The sequence below is a fragment of the Haliotis rufescens genome, unplaced genomic scaffold (assembly GCF_023055435.1).
Source record: "Haliotis rufescens isolate VD_foot unplaced genomic scaffold, xgHalRufe1.0.p SCAF_4, whole genome shotgun sequence".
Lineage (NCBI taxonomy): Eukaryota > Metazoa > Mollusca > Gastropoda > Lepetellida > Haliotidae > Haliotis > Haliotis rufescens.
In genome coordinates this window covers 26626354-26649115 of record NW_025964112.1, presented here as the reverse complement: position 1 = coordinate 26649115, position 22762 = coordinate 26626354, and the positions used below count along the sequence as shown (strand labels likewise).

At 38.1% G+C, this 22762-nt stretch overlaps 2 protein-coding genes across 3 annotated transcripts in view; both read right to left on the bottom strand.

The window, feature by feature from the left end:
* The window catches only part of LOC124115107 (islet cell autoantigen 1-like), a 353911-nt gene that overhangs the window by 198836 nt on the left and 132313 nt on the right, over positions 1-22762 (bottom strand). The window lies entirely within an intron of this gene.
* Positions 704-1426, bottom strand: LOC124115109. Its single transcript, XM_046475929.2, has 2 exons — positions 1154-1426; positions 704-934 (listed from the first exon to the last, which is right to left on the bottom strand). The coding sequence occupies exons 1-2, from the start codon at positions 1419-1421 to the stop codon at positions 792-794; spliced, it is 411 nt and encodes a 136-aa protein (XP_046331885.1). The 5' UTR covers positions 1422-1426; the 3' UTR covers positions 704-791.

Here is a 22762-nt window from a genome sequence, read left to right as displayed (position 1 = left end):
CCTTGGTTTTTCCCTCTCCCCAGGGCATGCTGTCTACCAAAACCTCGTAAGCGTGTTTTCTCCAATACATAATGAGTGTCATTGCCTTACTGCATTTTCCATGCCGTAACCCATATTCGTGGTAAACATATCCCATCATGCATCATGATTTACTTTATTCTGCGCATGTCTCTTCCTCATTCTCTGCCTTGTTTTCATGCTGGTTGTCAAAGTTGCCACCCTCCATCGCCGACCATCACCTTGGGGCTGGTTCTGTCGCCTTGACTTGTCATTTATTACACTTGGTCGGCCTTTACTGCCCCCAATTCATAGGAGAGGACACCATATCACGGGATAGTACGGGTCACAAGACCAGGACCGGCAGATCCCTCTGTCCGGGTCGGCATGACCCCAGGACACCAAAAACATGGGATAGTCCGGGTCACGAGACCCCAGGACCGGCAGATCCCTCAGTCCAGGTCGGCATGACCTCAGGACATCCATTTATAACATGGTTCCTCCTTCTCTTATAAACCTCTAGTGACGTCACTCTATTGTCTCGCCAGGGTCTTCTTTTACCGACCAAACCTCTACTGGTAGTTTACCGGGCATTCCCAGGGTAAGCCCCGGGCTTTCTGCAAGAAATCCCGGGAGATTTTCTACTGAAAGCCTGGTTTTTGTCCCGAAAAATACCCTCTGTATTGAATTAACTTTCTGCATGAAAAAAAAACAACAGAACATGGCTCAACTATTTATTGATATTAGATGAAATTGAAATTGTGCGTCACAGTTCGATTTAGTTTGTCTTCAGGTCATTGGTCATCTGCTCTTTTTGGATCAGCTTCTTCACGTGATGGCGAGTTCATTTTTTTCAAAATACTAAGTATGTCAGAGACCGTTGCCTTTTGGTTGTCAGAAGTTCTCTTGTAATTTCGAACGGCGTCGCTCCGATGTCCTGAAACAAATTGTTCAGATTACTGAAAGTATTACACATACAGCATACAAATACACTTAAAAACTATTACAGATTCAAAAAACACCAATATTACCATATATATCATAAATAAAAAAAGAGCATCTTACTTGTTTGGAAAAAATATTTCTTTGATATGTTATGACTTTTGCTGAATAACAATTTCTTATTACTGCAGGACTAAAATGTTTATCAACCTACCGGTAATTTCGCAAATCATTTGTTCATCAACGTCACCTTGATACAATTGAGTGGCTGCCGTGGCTCTCAAGGAATGGTTTATCTTCATGCCCTCAATACCGGACGTCTTGCACAGTCTTTTGATGGTAACTTGTAAGGTTATTTCACGCTCGGAGAGTGGATCTCCTAAACGGAATTTAAAGTCATCACTTTCCTTGTCTTCTTCAGCACAGGATGCCGATTCTTTAAAAACTGACTGCGTCAGAAATATATCGTTGTCTGCGTCCATCCTCTTCAGTGGCTCTTCAGTGGCTCTTCATTCGACTGGCTTGAACCACGTGCGCTCATTGTTACAATGGGCCTGAAGCACGTGCGTCACGTGCAGCGCGCGGATGTACTCCCCGCGTATTGCAGTTAAACTCTCAACAGTAAATATCAATGAAGTCATGTTAATACCAATTAGTAAAATTATTTCTAATTCATATTATTTGATCAGTTCATAAATGAGATCAAAAACTTGCCCTCGGTTTTGTTTGGGAAGTATGCCCTCACGGTAATGTCTTTCGATTGGGGGGAAAAAACTTCAAAACTCATTATGGCGTGTATAATGCGCACCCACTTCTACACAGCTGGGTTTTTTTTAAAAACGTGTGCACTATACTCAAGAAAAACATGGTATATGGGCATTTGCATGACATCACTTCCGGTCTCTGACGTCACTTCTGAGCGTTCTGACGTCACTTTCTTTTGTGTTGAGGTCACTTCCATTTCTATGGGTGATCTCATTCAGTTCTAATGACATCACTTCCAGTTGCACTGATGACCTCTTACGCTGTCTTCACTTCTGTTGAACCGTAGATCACCTCCAGATATTCTATTGCGAACCAGTTCTTAAACTATAATCAGTCCCAACCTAGGCTGACATAATGATCAAACTTCACTGGATCTCTTGCCAGCAGACTGATTCTTGGCAAAGAACTCTGGTAGTGATAGCAGAGTGATTCTACTCCAATCTGACGTGTGAGTGAGGGAGGAGAAGTTGATTGTATGTAGCTCTGCACAATCAACTAGTTCCTCTTTGGGAATGTACATGTTGGTGAAGGTTGTGCAAGCTGCTGCCAAATACATCTGATCAGGGTTGATGAAGTAGATCATAATGGTAGAATAAGTGGATCTTTAATGAGGAAGGGAACAACCTGGGAAACAAAGTAGATACAATTTATGGATAACAACTTCTTTAATACTGTTAAGGCAGTGTTTTAAAGAAGTTGTTATCCATACATTTTGTCTACTCTGTCATCCGTCAACTTCAAAGTAATGCCTATCAAACAATTCAACCTGTGAAACCATGTCCTGTTTGGCCAAGCCGGGGCTAGGAGGATGAATACACAGTCCGATTCCCCCACTTTTCTTAGTACTCGATCTAGTAGTGTCCATGGGGGAAAAAGCAAGTACAAACATCCCTTCCCAATTTAATGACGGGGTGTCTAAATGTAGAGTCTGCGGACCTGGTACATAGATGGGAAGCTGGTCATTGTGGGAATGTATAGACGATTCAATTGATAAGACCTTGCTCTTCCTTCACAAACAATCCACCAATGCAGTGAGTCCATACAGCATATATATTGGTCCACTTGGGGTAACATGTTATATCGCAGAGAGCAACATCAAGTTGCCCAATTGAGTTATCAATAGCATGAATCTGTTGATAGTTCCCCGATATCTTTAGAAATTACAGGGTCACAGCAAAGAACATTAAAAAAGTACATGCTTGGTTCTCTAATCCAATACAGTTCTGTCAAAACCACCTCAATGTTGCTGTACAGTGTTCTACAACAGGCTCTATAAGTTGTCATCATGACAAACTTAGTTGCCTTAGTAGTCTTTTTTCTTCTTTCATGTGTTCTATCACATTAGACACATCCTTACAGAAATAAGTGCACCATTACCACCAGATCAAGCATGTGACACGACAAATATTCCCATACAATCCTCGGGCATATGAACATATTTGTCGAGAATTTGATGTTCACCCAAATAAAGGATGGCACCAAATTGGATTTAACCATGGCCTAGGTTATCACACCGATAAAGATGTCAGCAACGATTAACTGAAAAGGGGTAAACTTCAACATGGCTTTGATCTCTCAACCAACAAGTGGAGAGACGATTATATGAACTTTAAGGGTGGTCTTCCTTTTACTGTTCAAAAGGTCAAACAACCTAAACAACCAAAAAGTGCTGAAAATGATTGGGAAAGTTTCATTTCAAAAGATTGTACTCATCCTGGTATTGAAAGACTCAATCAGAACTTATGTATAGTTCTTGTTGGAGCTCAGGCTCAAACACATACAATCATCATTGGTGTAGATACAGCATTTTAATTAGTGTAGATACAGCAGTTTGCTGTTAATGTAGAGGATGTGATTTCATCACTGTTAATCTGCATTTGTCTGTCAAACAATATCAAGATTCACTTCAGTATTTTGGTTCTAAAGTAGACTATGTTGTTGGAATAGGCTTAAATATGGTGGCACCAAGTAACATGGAACCTAAGATTGGGCAAGTGGTCAGTCATAATAATTAAAGTGTGGTTGCTTCTGATGAACACACACTGGGTGTCAATTCAGATATTAACACCAACAAAATTGCTCAACCAAGCACAGGGGAAAACAGGAACAGTCAAGTCCCAGTCATCGAAACATGTGACTAACTTTACGAGACACAAAACTCCACCATCACATATTGAAGCAAAAAATCAACAAAACTATGCTTATAGTAGAAAAGTCATAGCAGGTTACTCATGATTTGGCTTCTTAGATGTTAGGTAGTCTTTAGTGGCTACATATAACAGGCCTGCAATTCCTACAATCACTGCTCACAAGTTTTCACAAAGCCAAGTAGCAGTCTTAGCTAATAAATTCAAGCGCCAGGATACAATACTCCCTAATTTACTGGGAATCCTTATCACTGGGCGGTGTAGGCGGTGTAGGGGCAGAGCTGCCACCACCAGTTGAAGTGGGAACCAAGATTGATATGAAAAAATCCCAATGCTGTTAAAATACTGGTTTGTTTGTTGTTTAACACCCCACTGGGGTCTGGACCAGACAATCCAGTGATTGACATGATGAGCATTGGTCTACACTATTGGGATACGATGACATCCATCAACCTAGTCAGCGAGTCTGACCACCCGATCCCGTTAGTTGCCTCTTATAACAAGCACAGTCGTCTTTTACAGCAAGCATGCGTTGCAGAAGACCTATTCTACCCCGGATCTTCATGGGGCTAAAATACTAGTAATCCTGTGTTCTCTGAACAATGTTTTAATTCTTTCATCCAGTGTAGTTTCAATATTCATAACTTGATCAATAATTTCGTGAATAAAACAGATTTGTGACCGAAATGCTTCTGTATTATGAGCAGCTTCTAAGCAGGCTGATGTTTCGTCTTCTAAATTATGCAATCATTCTGCAACACAGGGTCTACTGAATTCATCTTTTGCCTGTGTAAGTACTCTCATAAGCTATATGCTTGTCAAGCTCTTCTAGCTTAGCTGTACTATTGATGAGTGATCCCTACATTGTTTGTCTAATTCTCTAATACTGTACTCCAAAGATGATGCCTGACATAAAGAATCATCAAAGGTAGCGAAGATTTCTTCTAGTCCATCTGAAGCCTCATTAGCATGTTGTGGTATGTCTTCCTAAGGTCAAGGTCGCCATGAAACCGAGACGTGTTTGACTCTCGATCATGATGCGGAAAATCCAAGCTCATCGCCCAAAACTGAGTCAAATATGAGGTAAAGAATGAAAAGTTGTTTGTAAAAGACACTAGGGTTTCACCCAAAATACAAATCTGTGCATATACCTTACCTTGTAAGGACATTTTTTACTACATCCACACATCTACGAAAACTGGGTACACAATGTCACGAAGATCAACTAATCTTGAGGAAATAAAAGAACTTATTCTCCAAACATGTTTGCATAATAGGTCTACCAGGTCGTTGTTTATAATATAGAACATGAGCATGAAACATGTTTGCATAATAGGTCTACCAGGTCGTTGTTTATATTATATGACATGACCATAAAACCTATATGCATAATAGGCCTACCAAGTTTTTTTGTTTACACTATTGACTACAATGAAGAAATATATATGCATAATAATCCTACCAGTTTTTTTGTTAACATCATATGGCATGACCAAAAACCTATATGCATAAGAGGCCTACCAGTTTTTCTTTATATTACATGCCATGACCATCAAACTTATAGGCATAATAGGCCTACCAGTTTTTCTTTATATTACATGCCATGACCATCAAACTTTCATGCATAATAGGCCTACCAAGTTTTTGTTTACACTACAGACTACAATCAAGAAACATGTATGCATAATAGTCCTACCAGGTTTTGTTTACATTATATGGCATGACCCAAAACCTATATGCATAATAGGCCTACCAAGTTTTTGTTTACACTACAGACTACAATCAAGAAACATGTATGCATAATAGTCCTACCAGGTTTTTGTTTACATTATATGGCATGACCCAAAACCAATATGCATAAGAGGCCTCCAAAGTTTCTTTTTATACTATATGGAATGACCATAAAACCCATAGGCAAAAGAGGCCTACCACATTTTTGCTTACACTATAGACTACAATAAAAAAAACATAATAGTCATAGTAGGTTTTTGTTTACATTATATGGCATGACCATAAAACCAAATGGCATAGAAACCCCCCACATAAAACATCCTAAACATACATACTCATACAGAACCAAAATATATGCATGCAAAAATAAATGAAACATATTCATTAACAATATACACAAATATTCTGAATAATTACATGTAATTTCATGCCAAATCATGGTACTTGTGGACAGGGGTCCGGAAAATTTTAAATCCCAATCGAACATTTGCATTTAGGCCACGCCCCCTTCAAATAGCGTATTTTCGTACTTTTCACACACATTACAAGTTGTTGCGTACAGTGTTCCCTCGTTATTGAGCGCTTTGGTTATAGCGCGGTAAAGTATGGCTCCCAAAATTTACTAACATTTTTAGTTAACTCAAGTTTTCCAATTACAGGATGTTTTCCCCCCATCTCAGAAAACATTATCAGCTGATCACCCCGATCACGTAACACCGGAAATACAAGTCAACAAATCCAAACTGAAGAACGCAATTTAATCCTATCATTATAATATCTGGTAATAAAAAAAATTGTTCACTGTTTATCTGGACTAGAGCAATATATTTGATTAATATTATTCAATATTTCATTCAATAATTATAATAATGTTAACAATAATTTCGGCGATATCGTATGTGAAGTGATCGGTAGATCGCACAACTCACCGTTATTTACAGCAACCAGGGTCAGATTACCACTATTGGCGCCTTGAAACGAACTTTAGTTGCAAAGGAATGGATACACATATCATAAATGCAGTACCATGACTCGCTAAAAGTCATATTTGAGGCAGTTTGACTATTAAAAGTCAACATAACTATTTCGCAATCGAAATACATGTAGCGCGAGAAGTCCCTATGGTGACTTGTCAAAATCGTTCCATACGTCAAAAAATATCCTGCATATCATCTGTACCAAAGTGCTACGCTTATGGTTCTTATAATTTTAAGTATATATGGTGGAAGCTGCAACTAAAATAACACGATATTGGAATATATTCTTCCTGATTAAATAATTATATCAGATACAATTTCTTCCCACCATTGCATCAAAATTCTTTAAAGTGATATCACAGTGGTACGTTTTAACTGAATCACAGGTAGATTGGGAGGTAACGTGTGCACAGCTGATTGCTACTTCCGGCTTAGTTTACAAGAATATACACACGGTAATCTTAATCTCTGCATATAAAACAATGCCTTTGAGAGCAGGAAATACATTTTAGTTAGAAATCAGTATGTCTAGTGATGTTTTATATCAAATTTCATACTTTTATTGACCAAGTTTGTTATGCCTGTTTATTCACCTGAATTCGCTGAAGGGATACGATAACGGTCATCGATTATTTGGACCCCAAAGGTAGCATTGTTTGTTTTTCAAAATGTCTGGACAGAAAAATTTAAATGTCCGGTAAGCAGTATTTTAAATCGGACATTTGAGATTCCCAATCGGACATGTCCGGCGCATGTGACCGTTTCCGGACCCCTACGTGTGGATAATATTGTATGAAATGTTTGTTTCTACTGTAAAAATCCTTTTATTTTTGTAACATGCATGCAAAACCATGACTTACACAGATATTAATATGACTAGCAGCCCTGCTTACATTAAAAAGACATAAGCTAAACATAATGCTTTAACATCATAAAAAATGTAAGATATCAAATTCACTTTAATCACATTATTATTCATAATTATTGTCCCTTACAATTGGCAAGACCAATGTATGGAAGTATGCATAGAAATGTTTATGTATGTAATAGGTATATATATATGTGAAGGCATGTTTTTATAAGTATATGGGTGATATATATATGATGTATAGATGCACACAAAAACGAAACAATACAGGCAAAAATAACTATTTTACTACCAGATAATAGGTAATCGTAGTGGAATTTTTTAAATTTTTTTCAGTCATCCCAAATTTATAATTCTAACTATAACTCCCTTGAAATAATCAAAATAAAAACTTACTTACGACAAATTTTCGCCAAAAAATAAGCCGCTATGTCAAATCAAACTAGTACTGAACAAGCATGAAATACTCACATCCCCCGCCAATATGACATGTCGGGTGTGTGCAATGCATAAGCTCCTGTGCACTATGTTCACTGGGCCTTTTTGTAAAGAAATATAGTATGTTTTTTAAGATCTGCTCCAGAAACGAGGACTACCGCCATTTTCAGTCTAGATCAAAGTCGTTGCCATGGAAACTCGAAAAATAACTTTAAAAAAAAATCCCAAACTATCAAAAGGCACCAGTTCACCACTAGACCCATCAATGTGCAAAATATGGTGAAGAAATATGGTACGGTTTTCAAGATCTGCTCTGGGAACGAGGACTACCGCTATTTTCAGTCTAAATCAAAGTCGTTGCCATGGAAACTCGAATTATTATTTTTTAAAAACCCAAACTATCAAAGGCACCAGTTCACCACTAGATCTATCTATGTGTTAAGTTTGGTGAAGAAATATGGTACGGTTTTCAAGATCTGCTCCGGAAACAAGGACTACCGCCATTTTCAGTCTTAATCAAAGTCGTTGCCATGGAAACTTGAAAAATAATGTTTTTTTTAAACCCAAACTATCAAAAGGCACCAGTTCACCACTAGATCTATCTATGTGTTAAGTTTGGTGAAGAAATATGGTACGGTTTTCAAGACCTGCTCCGGAAACAAGGACTACCGCCATTTTCAGTCTAAATCAAAGTCGTTGCCATGGAAACTCGAAAAATAAAAAAAATTTAAATCCCAAACTATCAAAAGGCACTAGTTCACCACTAGATCTATCTATGTGCTCAGTTTGGTGAAGAAATATGGTACGGTTTTCAAGATCTGCTCCGGAAACAAGGACTACCGCCATTTTCAGTCTAAATCAAAGTCGTTGCCATGGAAACTCGAAAATTTCTTTTTTTTTAAATCCCAAACTATCAAAAGGCACCAGTTCACCAATAGATCTATCTATCTATCTATGTGTTAAGTTTGGTGAAGAAATATGGTACGGTTTTCAAGATCTGCTCCGGAAACGAGGACTACCGCCATTTTCAGTCTAAATCAAAGTCGTTGCCATGGAAACTCGAAAAATAAAAAAATTTTAAATCCCAAACTATCAAAAGGCACTAGTTCACCACTAGATCTATCTATGTGCCAAGTTTGGTGAAGCAATATGGTATGGTTTTCAAGATCTGCTCCGGAAACGAAATGTGACGGACGGACGGACGGAAGGACGGACGGACGGACAGCACCCATTCCTATATCCCCCTTCCACTTCGTGGCGGGGGATAATAATGCAGTAATCCTCACTTACTGTAAATACTGCCACAACAAATTAGTTCATGACAAAACTGCCATGACAAAGGTAAGCTGATCTAGATCTGAGACTGCCCCGTGCGGTGGGCGACATTGGCGAGACACACGTGCCGTACCTTTTTCTCTCGATCTGCATTCGCGTGGATCTCATCACCTCACTCTCACTGAGCCTGCACTTAACTATAACAACTACACCGCCTGTTTCCCAGTGTCCAAAAGAACTGTCAAAGACTCTTGAAAAACACCAACTCCACATCATGGTAGACCATATTAACTTGTGAGTAAATGTATTTTTTGTGTCCTATCTGTTTCTTACTTTCCTGTTCTTTCATTCCTTTCTTGTAACAGAATATACTGAGTAGAATAGTAATGATGGTTCTGCCGCAACTCCACTGGAGCTGGATTCATATACCTATACCGCTACTACAGGTGGCATTTTTTATGCCAAAATGATGATGCGATTCAATGATAGTCATGAGATTAACTCCAGCTCACCAATACCTGGGGCCAATCATTGCTTTAAATGAGCCTAAATGGTAATAAAAATATTCTTTATTATTTTCATCAATAAAGCGATATTCAACATTTTTATTAAGTTCTTCGTTCATTTTACTAGGAGACCAGACTATATAATTACACACAATTGATAACCGTATTTGGTTGGTTTGACATCACTGATATAATAAAAACCTTGTGGTAATTCTCTCCATTTAATAGCTTTTTCGATCTCCATTATTATATATATTTATGTAAGCATTTGTGTAAATGTGATCAAACGATAGAAAGCAATCTATTTTTAATCCCCAACCAGTTCTTTGGTTTTGGCACAGAATAACTGATGCACTTGTGGCCTCCCCTGTTCTATGAACTTTTTTTTCTCGTCTTCGCTAATACCACTGGTCTTACGAGATTTTGATCGAATCTCCTGCTTCATTGCGTTGTATTTGGTGAGTTCCGACAGCACTAAACGAAATTCATCCTCGGGGGATATCTTACAATCGACCATTGCTGTCGAAATATGATCCTCAAAGCTGTTCAACTTTGCTTCGGCGAGTATCCGAATACTATCGTGATGTAATCGAAATCCATCAACAGTTTCCATCTTTTCAAATGCCTCATCGAGCGCTGGATATAAACTCATAGTGTATATTACGATCATATAATAGTCTTTAATTGGTCTTGCTTAAATTTTTTGAGAGTATCTTATCAAATGTATATTATACGGCAAGAATATCTTAGTAAGAGAAATACTACCACTTTTAATAATTTGACCCCCTCGAGGGTTGCAACGGGCAATGCTCCGATATGAATAATACTGCAACGTTGACGCTCGTGTTTCTTGAGCCATTTAATCGATAGACCTGGTAATATTTCGAAGGCATCTTCCGGTACATCTCCGAACAAGACTTCAATAATAAGCATGGAAATATTAGGTATTGCACTCAAGTTATCTTTAATATCATCGAATTCAGTAACCAAATTTAAAGTAAAATTTTTAAGGCCGGATGACTAAATAACATATGACCTGGGTTTTCTGGCAGGGGGGTGACGAACACACTTTTTCGTTTTGATGGGATATAAGCCGCGAGTACGATGCCACTATTTATTATCTTAGTTAAATTATGACCCTTACCCATCATCACATAAGGTGGGGTAATGACGATACTCAGTAGCCACTCGATGTTTGCTTCAACCATAGTCCATTTATTATCGTCGTTGCGAATAATATTGTACGAAGTGTTTTTAAGGAGTCTACTAACGTCGACATCGCTTAAATCTTCTAGATTACCCGTGAATGTAACTTCTTTCCGCTTGTATACATTATCGTGTAAGTGTAAAGCGTATAACTTACCATTGCTACCGGGTTTATCGAATCCTTCTGTGTCTCCGAGATCGGAAAGCGCAATTGTATTACATTGTCTGAGCGTTCCAGGGCCTGATGCATCAACCATTATTTATAATGTGGAGTGTTACACTTAAGTATCCTATATGTACAGGTTGGTGTTTTACATCTAATACAGAAATTTTGAGGTCTGAAATAATACCTCGCTTTAATTTTTTATATTGTAATGGTGAGAAAGATTCCGTTCTGCCACTATTGTATTTTTCATCTTTGACTGTAATAGATCTGAGCAGAGTTGAAGGACTTTCTAGTTAAATATTTTCCGTCGTGCTTATTTGATCAAGATTGATGCACAACTCTTTATAGGGAACTAAATCGGGCAATGTCTCTCCATCAAATGTTGACCTGTATATTGATATAATTCCGCGTGTAAATCCAAGTGTAGCTAATAAGTTCCCTACAATCCGTACACCTTTTTCTCCAGTGTTGATTTTCACTGTCCCATTCGACTCATCTTGTGTTAGACTAATTCCATTAGGCTTAAAAATTTCATCATTGAGTGAGCATACGCTGTAATACCCATCTGGTATAATAATTAATTTTTCAATAATATTTTTTTCATCTAATATCCATATCTTATTATTACCTCTCGCAGCACTTATATTGGTCCACCGAGGGTAATACGTTACGTCGCATAGAGCGACTTCGAGTTGTCCATCCGAGTTATCGATAGTACGAAGCAGTTCAATAGATTGACCATTTGCTATTATCGGGAGTATAACATAGATATTAAATATACAATGATACTATATCACAACTTAAATATGGCATCAACCATTATTTATAATATGGAGTGTTACACTTAAGTATCCTATATGTACAGGATGGTGTTTTACATCTAATATAGAAATTTTGAGGTCTGAAATAATACCCCGCTTTAATTTTTTATATTGTAATGATGAGAAAGATTCCGTTCTACCGCTATTATATTTTTCATTTTTCACTGTAATAGATCTGAGCAGAGTTGAAGGACTTTCTAGTTGAATATTATCCGTCATGCTTATTTGATCAAGATGGATACACAACTCTTTATAGGGAACTAGATAGGGTAATATATCCCCATGTGTTATTATGTCGGTTTCTATAAATCTGGGGAGTGTAAATCCAAGTGTAACTGGTAAGTTACCGTAAAAAAATATTTACCTTTTTCTCCACAGTCGAATTTCACTGTCCCATTCGACTCATTTTGTGTGAGACTCATTCCATTAGGCTTAAAAATTTCATCATTGAGTGAGCATACGCTGTAATACCCATCAGGTATAGTAATGGATTTTTTTTCACTTGATATATACATCCTATTATTACCTCTCGCAGCATTTATATTGGTCCACAGCGGGTAATACGTTACATCACAGATGGCTACTTCGAGTTGTCCATCCGAGTTATCGATAGTATGAAGCAGTACAATAGACTGACCATTTGTTATTCCCGGGAGTGTAACATACATATTAAATATACAATGATACTATATCATAACTTAAATATGAATTCAACTTACATTACTAATCAATCGATTATAGTAACTGCCTCTGGTGCTGAGTTTACCGTTAAATTCCACGATATCTTTAAAAATTACAGGGTCACGGCAACTAGCGATAAAATGGTGCACGATTGGTTTCACAATCCGAAGCAATTTTGGCAGAATCAGTTAAACTTTGACGTATGGTGTGCCACAACGGGATGTGGCGTATCTGTTAATGCCCCAGGATTTAAACTATACATGTCTGTTATATTATTTCACGTGTACTATCAGATCAGACGTATACTTAAAGAAATTAGTGCTCCATTACCGCATGATCGAGCGTGGAATTCCACAAATAATAATTATGATAGGTCAGCGTATGAGCGTATTTGTCAGGAATTTAATGTTTCTACGAGTAAAGATTGGCGTATTAAAGGAGCAAACCATGGTCTAGGTGTTCCTTACACAGAGGAAAAAATAACAGTCAAAGAAGAAAGCGATTATGTATATAAAGTACTTAATAAATTTCCAGTTGATTTTCCTAAGTTGTTGCGTACCAGCAAACTTTACTCAAGAATATTTGATCATCATAAAAAAACTGGTGATTGGTATAAAGGCTGGGAACTTTATAGTAACGATTTGAGAGGGGATATTATGAGTTTTAAGAGTGGGTCTATTTATATTGTTAAAAAATTTGCACAACTGAACGATAACGCTTGGAATGAATTTCCTAATGATAAAACGGAAAATAATTTTACTAACCCAGGATTTGTAAGATTTAATGAATCGATAAGAACTTATGTATGGGCAATTCTCGGTGCGCAATCGCAAACACGAACGTCCATTATTGGTTCTAGGACGGCGCTCGATGCGCAAAAACAGTTTGTCTCAAACGTGGAGGACGCCATTAATTCACCAGTTGACATACCATCGTCTATAAAGCGTTTTCAAGATGTATTACAGTATGCTCAATCCAAAGTGGACTTCGTTTATGCGCCGGGATTATACATGTCTCCGAGTAATATGGAACTTAAGATCGGTCAAGTGATAGGCTATAATAATAAAATTGTTATTGCTACCAATCAACAAAAACCAGGTATTAATTCAGATATTAACGTCGAATTAATAACGCAAACAATCACGAGCGAAAAGGGAATAGTCAAGCCACAGACACCAACTATCGCTCAACCATCTATTGACGCACAAGTGCCACCACATATTGCGGCTAAAAATCAACAACATATCGATGAAAAAACAGCGCTTGTATTAGGTGGAGTCGCAGCTGGTTTACTCATGATTTGGTTAAATAGTTTTTAGCGGATACGTAAAACAGCCCTGCGATTGCTACGATCAGTGCCCACAAGTTTTGACTAAGCCAAGTGGTGGTCTTAGCTAAAAAAATCAATAGCCAGGAAACAACACTCCCTATTATACCGGGAAGTGCGGCCGCGGCTTTCTCAGCGAGCTTTCCAGTGCTGAGCCTAATGCTTTTAAATGCTTTTTTATCCACTCTTTTATACCATCCGACGTAGGCAATGATCCACCGCTACCACCTGTACCGCCACCGGTTAACGAGAGAGTCAAAGTCAATATAATAAATCCCAATGCGGTTAAAATACTGGCAATCGTTATTCCCTGTTCTCTGAACAATGTTTTAATTTTATCGGCCAGTGTAGTGTCATCGTTGAGGACTCGATCGATAGTTTCTCGAATTCGACTGATTTGCAAAAGAAGTGCCTCTCTATTAGTCGAAGCAGCCTCGAGGTGGGCTGATCTTTCGTCTTCTAAGTTACGCAATCTTTCTGCAGCGCGGCGTCTACTGAATTCATCGCCCGCCTGTTCAAGTTTTGTTTTCTCGTAAACTTCATGCTTGTCGATTTTCGGATATCTTGGCCATATTATTGGTGAGTTCTCCCCGCATTGTTTGCATTGCCTTGTCAAGACCTCGTAATTCCCTAATACTAATAATAATAGTTCAGTACGCACAGTCCTAAGAACCTTAGTAGTCTTCGCGGAAAGTCGTGAGTAGTCTACAAAACCTAATTCATCACGAACAGTGCTGATACCGTGTTTACCGGCTATCGTAGACAAGGCTAGGGGCTTACGAGTACGAGAATGCATAAGATCAATATCCGGAGAGCCACGCAGTCGCAATATTCCTTTACTATCTATCGTAAACTTTGAATAGTCATGAACAATAGGACTAACATCTTTAAAGGTATCGTAATAATCATTAACGGATAGTTTCAAAAGTTCATCATTGACGGTTGATTGTAAAAGTTCATCGTTAAGATTCGTGCCACCAAAGCTGGTTTCATAAGTACCCTCTTCGATTGGATTCGGGTAATCTAAATAATCTAGATCAAAATCAGTCATTTTTTTATTAAACATATGGTTATATAATTTCAATATAACAATGTCTTCGCAATACGGACGCAAGTTAAACCCACAACGTAGACTTCGAGATCCATTAGGGGTCAAAGCAATTCGTCAGTCTGTAACTATAACTAATAACCCTAGTACCATCGATCAGAATCAAACGCTTCTGGTTCGCTTTCCTAATCTCGGCGCACACGATGTGTTAGTTCCGGGAACTGTCCGACTAGCATTTACGATTATTTTGACTTCTACCGACGTTAACATGGAGCCCGTTCAGAACATAGGTCGTGCTATCGTTAAGAAAATCGCCATTAAAATTAGCGGTAATGAGGTTTTGAGTATCGATGATAGCGATGTATACTATTGTTACATGGATCTCTGGAGAACGGATAAAGAGCGGGAAAACTTACAGTACCAAGGTATTTGTAATAAGAACACATTGAGACTGCGCGTAGGTGCTGAAAATGGTGATGGTACCGTCGTAAAACATAAGGCCGTTGCCGACGCATTAGGTAACCGATTCTATATTCCGCTAGACTTTGAATTACTAGATTCCCAAATGCCCTTTTATCAAGCATCCCTAGGCGATAGGTTAGAATACGAACTCACTTTTAATGACTACGGTAGAGTAATCAGATCTGGTGAAGATGCTAGCTATTCCATTGACAATATCTCGCTGGAATACCATATGATAACGGATCCCGAATTAGCCAGACAAACTCGTAACCAGTATACAGGAAGTTTAGCCATTTTGTACGATCGCATGCTGCGACATCGAAAGATCACGAGGGACAAAAAAGATACGATGTGGAATATCAATCTAAACGTCCCCACGAGGTCGTTGAAGGGTAATTTAATGTTGTTCGAGGACCCCTCCGATGCATTTAAAAGAAATAGCGAGAAGTTCTACAATTCCAAGATTACAAAAGTAGAATTGACTATCGAGGGCGTTCCTAATCAACTATATAGCCAAGGAATGCTAGGGTATCACCAGTGGGATGAGATTAAGACTTCCTTCTATAAAACGTTCCCCAGAAGTTAACGCGGTCGTGAAAGATCTGTCTCTCGGGAGTGTATCGATGGGTGAATACCTCACCACGAAGTACGCGCTATGGCTAGACATGCGAACAACGGACGATGACCAACTAAACAGCAGTGGGAGGAGAATAGAAAATGCTAGCGAGGGTGTCACTATACAGATAACGAAGCTCCAGGAAACGGCTGGTAAATTAAACATATATTTGTATGTGATTATGGATGCGCAACTTAATATACAGAATGGAAGATTCGTGCAAGCAATCTATTAATAATCTTTTACCTAAAGATCCGCAATGCGCTATCATATGTGGGCAAACGGGCTGTGGAAAAACAGCTTTTATTCTAGATATTTTACAAAGTCATTATCAGGACGTTTTTGATCATATTCTTATTCTGTGCCCGACTATAAGCATTAATAAAACATACCTATCGAGAGATTGGGTAATGAATGACGACGGGGTACACAGAGTCGATCCGGGCGATCGTTTACAAGACTGTTTACGAGTATGTCACGAAAAATACAAAGGAGAATCAACCCTTTTCGTAATAGACGACTGCAGCGCGAGTAAAGAACTCACAAAAAGAAAGATATGCTTTCGTATTTAGCATTCTCCGGACGGCATACTCAACATAGCGTTTGGGTACTTACTCAAAAATACAACTCTGTCCTGAAAGATCTCAGAGAGCAGACCAAATGGGTACCACTCTTTCATTGCAAAGATCGAGATTCATTCGAGGAATGTTTACGCGAAAATGATGTTATTTATACCAAGATTGAACGAGATAAAGTCAGAAAACTGTTAGCGGCAACGAAGCACTGTAAACTCGTATTAAAAACCGATCAACCAGCTGCTTATGCAATTGCTTATGCAATTGCTTAGCAAAATGTAGCAAAAATGTAGCAAAAATGTAGCAAAAATGTAGCAAATATAGCAACTGTTAAGCAAAATGTGGCAAAATTATAGCAAATGTAGCAAAATTATAGTAAATTGAACATTAGCAGTTAATATGACATAAAATGTGGCTTGAAATCCTCATTCTTTCGCAACAGTTCATTATTACGGGATGTATTGGATACGCCATATTATATTATGTTAGACTTAAATATCTCCTTAGGTATTACATTATGGAATGCAACGAACTCATCGAACAAATGCTCAAAGATGAGCCAGATCAACATGTTGATAAATCTTTAGATAAACATAGAGAAAGACTCGCGGCTTTGGTAGCCGGTTGAAAATGTTCCCAATATTTGGGAGAAAATTATACCATCGAAAAAATTGATAACATGATCGACGGAGAAGGGAAAACGTCACCCCCAATGCAACAACAAGTTCAATTAGAGGTTAGCCCCCATATAATGCTATAAGAAGCATGACTAATCCAGCTACAGACGGTAAAATGTTGGTAAACGCAACGTATCATTCAGCGGTGATCACCGGCTTGGCCATTGGCTATGCTCGTATAGCTAAAATGATTACTAAAGCCACACCTCCCAAGCTAAATTTTAATAGTTATGATATACCAATGATGATTCTGGATATTGGATTAGCAATGGCAACAAAGGATATGCTCATCAAACAAGGGCTTATCCCGGAAGACATAATGAAGTAATTAAACATTTGAATATATTATATTCATATACTATGGCAACAATTGCGATGATGGTCAGTGGAGCTATTGTTAATGCTCTAGCTTTTTCGGGGAGTAATTATTTATTTTCTAGTATGAGGGAATCAAACACTAAAGAAGTTGAAGAGGAGCGTAAATGACATAACGAAGCAATGGAACAACTCCAAGCAGCCCAGTCACAATATACGCGGCAGAGAATGAAGAGATTAGACTTTATTCATGAAAAACTGCTTAAGGAAGGACATTCAATTCAAACGTTTAAGGATGTCGAATCTGCCATGCACGAATACTACCAATACCGAGACCAACAATGAGTCAGTTTTATACACCTTCAGAGGAACAAAAGAACCGCGAGGTCGCATTTGTGATTATGGGGTTATCTGCTGTATTGATTTTCAGCTATACCATGACTACTCATAAATAACCAGAGTGACAGCTGTGGCTATGCATAAACCATGACCTAGTTAGGGGAGTCAAAGTGACAGCTAATCTATAAATAGCTTGGCTGACTGTCTCACCAGTGTAGATGTGATTTGCATTTAGACAAATGATATGATAGATGTATATACCATGAATAATTGCATATTTACACTCATGGGTAAGACGACTCTATGTAACCGACGCTGTGTTGATATTTACTGCGGCATACACAATTATTACATCAGGCGCGGACACATAAACTATACGTGTTCTGAATGCGGGATAGGGGTCAAAGGTCGTTATTGTTTATGTAAGAAACACGGTGCTGATAGGGTCAGGAACCAGATTATTTATGCTAGGAAGAGAGATTACATCAATGAGAGGAATAGGTTGGGGAGAATACATATTTAGATATATGAAAAACAACCAATTAGACATTTGTCTCATTTTGCATATACCATTCAACCACAATGGTTTTTGTCAGAGAGTTGAAGGCTATGGCAAAGCAACGTGGTCTACATGGATATTCTCGAATGAGAAAAGCTGAATTGATTTATTTACTCGGTTTGGAATACAACAAACCCTAGACTGTTAGAGAACTCAAAGCTCAAGCGAGAAACAGTGGGCTGAGAGGTTATTCTCGAAAGAGAAGAGCTGAATTGACTCAACTTCGATGGTATAGACGAACCTACGCCAATATCACAAATTGATAAGGTGGAAAAGCAAAATAATTTAGCTATAAATGTTTTCGGACATTCTAAAGGAATTGTTGTACACAGGATAAGCTCCACTCCGGAACATATCCCCAGAATCAATTCATTTCTGATCGAAAAAGATGGAAAATATCATTATACATGGATAAAGAGTTTAAACAGGCTATTATACGATCAAACAAAACATGCTAGAAAGAAATATTTCTGCAATAGATGCCTGCATGGGTACAGCAGACAAGATCTATTAAAAAAGCATAAAGAAGACTGTAGAGGTGTTGGACAGACCGCTATCAGGATCGATATGCCTAAAGAGGGAAAAAATATATTAAAATTTGAACATTATTGTAATCAAATGCCAGTACCATACGTAATTTAACGCTTATCAAACCCATAGAAAATAATCAAGATAATAATCAAGATAGTAGTTTTACGTACAAAACTCAAGAACATATTCCTTGTGGGTTTGGATATATAGTTGTAAGGTATGATGGGAAAACAAACCCGCCCGAGATTTACAGAGGTTCCGATGCAGCGGGAAAGTTCCTAGAATATCTACAAAATGAAGAGAGAATAATCAGGGAAAAATTATCATGTAAGAAACCCATGTGTATGAGGAGGGATGATTGGAGGGCCCATAAGAAGTCAACGAGTTGTCATGTTTGTAATAAACCCCTGGATGGGGATTCCGTAAGAGATCATTGTCACGTCACGGGTAATTATCGGGGAGCCGCGCATAACAAGTGTAACTTGAAACTAAAAATGAATTCTCAAACAATACCCATCCCCGTTGTGTTTCATAACCTTAGGGGATACGATTCACATCTCATTATGCAAGCTATATCAAAGACTGACGGCGGTTTAACGTGCATTCCTAATAATATGGAAAAATACATATCGTTCTCGTTGACTAAACCTATACATATAGGGACAAGGATGGAAAATCTAGAATAAAGCAAAGTAATGGGCTTTGATTCATAGACTCCGTACAGTTTCTTATCTTCCCTGGACAATTTAGCTAATGCGAACAATCCCGATGACTTTGCGATAACAAATCAATATACCGATAAGATAACTCGTCATTTGTTGCTGAGAAAAGGTGTATATCCTTACGAATATATGGATGATTGGTCTAGATTCAAAGAAACTGAATTACCACACCTCGAATCATTCTATAGTAACTTAACAGAATCTAAAATAACAGATACCGATTATGAACACGCTCTGACGGTCTGGGATAAATTAGGTTGTAAGAATTTAGGCGATTATCACGATCTGTACTTAAAAACCGATGTACTGTTACTCGCCGATATATTCGAGATATTTAGAAAGACATGTTTAAAACAATACGGCTTGGACCCGGCATGGTACTATTCCAGTCCCGGACTATCGTGGGATGCATTGTTGAAGAAGACCGGCGTAGAACTAAAATTACTCACAGATTACGATATGCACTTGTTTATTGAGAAAGGATTAAGGGGTGGTATATCGATGGCAGCGAAAAGGTATTCTAAGGCTAATAATAAATTAGTGGAAGGATACGATCCGAGTAAACCCGACACGCATAAATTATATCTTGACGCTAACAATTTGTACGGATGGGCTATGAGTCAACCTTTACCTACGGGTGGTTTTGAATGGGTCGATGATATCGATATGAATGATGTGAATAAAGGGTACATACTAGAAGTTGACTTGGAATATCCAAGTTTGTTACATAAAGATCATAACAGTAATCCGCTAGCTCCCGAAAGATTAATGGTTAATAAAGATTGGATGACGCAATATCAACGCTCCTTGATGGGTAATACTAGGTTAGCTAACGTAGAAAAACTCGTACCAAATTTGATGGATAAGACAAAATATATTGTTCACTACAAAAATCTCCAGTTGTATCTATCGTTAGGTATGAAAATTAAGAAAATACACAGAGTTCTAAAGTTTGATCAAAGCCCTTGGATGGAGCCCTATATAAGGTTGAACACAGATTTAAGAAAAATAGCTACTAGCGATTCCGAAAAGAATCTGTATAAGCTCAGGAATAACTCAGTATTTGGTAAAACTATGGAGAATCTAAGGAAGCGTGTTGATGTTAAATTAGTCAGATCTAATGAGGAAGAAAGACTCAGGAAACTAGCCAGTAATAATAGCCAGTCCGGCTTTTAACAGAAGCAAGATATTTGATAACGACTTAGCCGCGTTGCATATGCAGAAAAGTAATATAAAATTCAACAGACCGGTGTACGTCGGTATGAGTATTCTCGACTTGTCAAAACACTTGATGTATGACTTTTATTACAACGAACTTAAGAAGCAATACGGCGATAGATGCGAGGTTTTATATACCGACACAGATTCTTTGTTGATGGAAATACAAACCGAGGATGTGTATAAAGATATGACAGAAAAAATAGATATGTACGACACGAGCGATTACCCTAAAGATAATCCACTGCACAGCGTTGTAAATAAAAAGGTGTTAGGTAAGATGAAGGATGAATGTGCTGGGACTCCTATAGCGGAGTATGTAGGATTAAGACCTAAGATGTATTCTATAAAAAAGTCCGATAATGGGAAGATAAGAAAAGCTAAGGGCCTTAAGAAGTACGTTGTAAAAAAGCATATCAATACGAACAGTATAAAGAATCATTATTCAACGGTAGAACGTGCAAACACGAGATAACTCTTTAAGAAGTTACAATCATAGGATATATGGATTAAGAATGAACAAGACATCATTATCCCCCTTAGATACAAAGAGATGGATTGATAATGATGGTGTAACTACCTATGCTTATGGTTATGGTGGTAATACCGAACCGTCCGGAACTATGAACAACTCTTCTCGTACAAATGCTCTCCATCTTTCGTAACCAATCGACTAATGTTATACGTCTTAAGGGACCATATGGGATCGGTTGCGCGACGTAGGCCTCCTTCGGGTTCACCTGCCTGGTATAAATATCTTACCCTTACTCTATCCGGAAGTTTTCGTTCTTTGCCTCTCCTCGGTGCTGAAGATTCGGAAGTCACGGATTTCATTTTAATAACATCTGATGGTTTTTTCCCTATTAATCTCGTTACTTCATTATTCAGCGCTGATACAACAGCTGATAATCGTGTCACCCATTCGGTTGATCTCAATCGCTCAGATTTCATTTCGATCCCATACTGATAGCCAAACAAACGTTCCGCTAATGTCCTGTTAAATCTTTCGACAATAGCTTGACTGCGGTGGGCCTCTCTTTCACCACGCCTGATTTTGACATCGTGCTTTGTTAACAGTTTAGTTATCGATCCCATAAACTCGCAACAGGGATCTACTTGAAAAAGCTTAGGCCATTTTAGTGGCCCGCGTTTATATATGCGGCTCAGTGCATTAGCTACTTCTGTTGAATCTTTCGAGGTTAATGGCTCAGCCTCTTTGTATCGACTAGCCACATCCCCTACTGTTAAAGCGTATTTATACGTTTTGCGTTTTACCTTATCGTGGGGAAGAAACAAGAGGTCAGCCTGATGAACTTCATTCGTTGTAAAAATATCAAACTTCTTAACACGGTGCCGGTAAATATATTTGCCACATCGCTTGTTTCTTTAACCAATCCTTGGCCACATCTTTAGATACCTTAGCCGCGGTGGCTAATTTTTTTATTGCTCCTACACCTTTCCAATATCCTTGTGGTAAATTTTATTCATTATTAATTAATATTGATGTTTCTTTTAATACGACTTATGACTATCGTTGAATCGCATCAGCGTTTACGCATAAAAAATTCCCTCTGTAGTAGCGGTATAGGTATATGAATCCAGCTCCAGTGGAGTTGCGGCAGAACCATCATTACCTATACTACTTACCGGGTACATGACATACTCTTATCTATCGAGTTCACATGCAAAATTATGACATTGCAAGATCAGGTTGACAATATAAAAATAATCAGCACAAATTACAAAGGCCTGAACAACAACAAAAAACGTATAGATGCTTTTCAAAATTTGAAAAAGAAAAACGCAAATATATATTGCCTGCAAGGACACCCATTTCACTAAGAACATGGAAA

Bases quoted from the DNA above. Each gene is read 5' to 3' on its own strand.
- LOC124115109 (XM_046475929.2), bottom strand. From the start codon at position 1,421: ATGGACGCAGACAACGATATATTTCTGACGCAGTCAGTTTTTAAAGAA. The intron at 935-1,153 runs GTAGGTTGATAA...AATTTGTTTCAG, and splicing joins AATGATTTGCGAAATTACCG to GACATCGGAGCGACGCCGTT.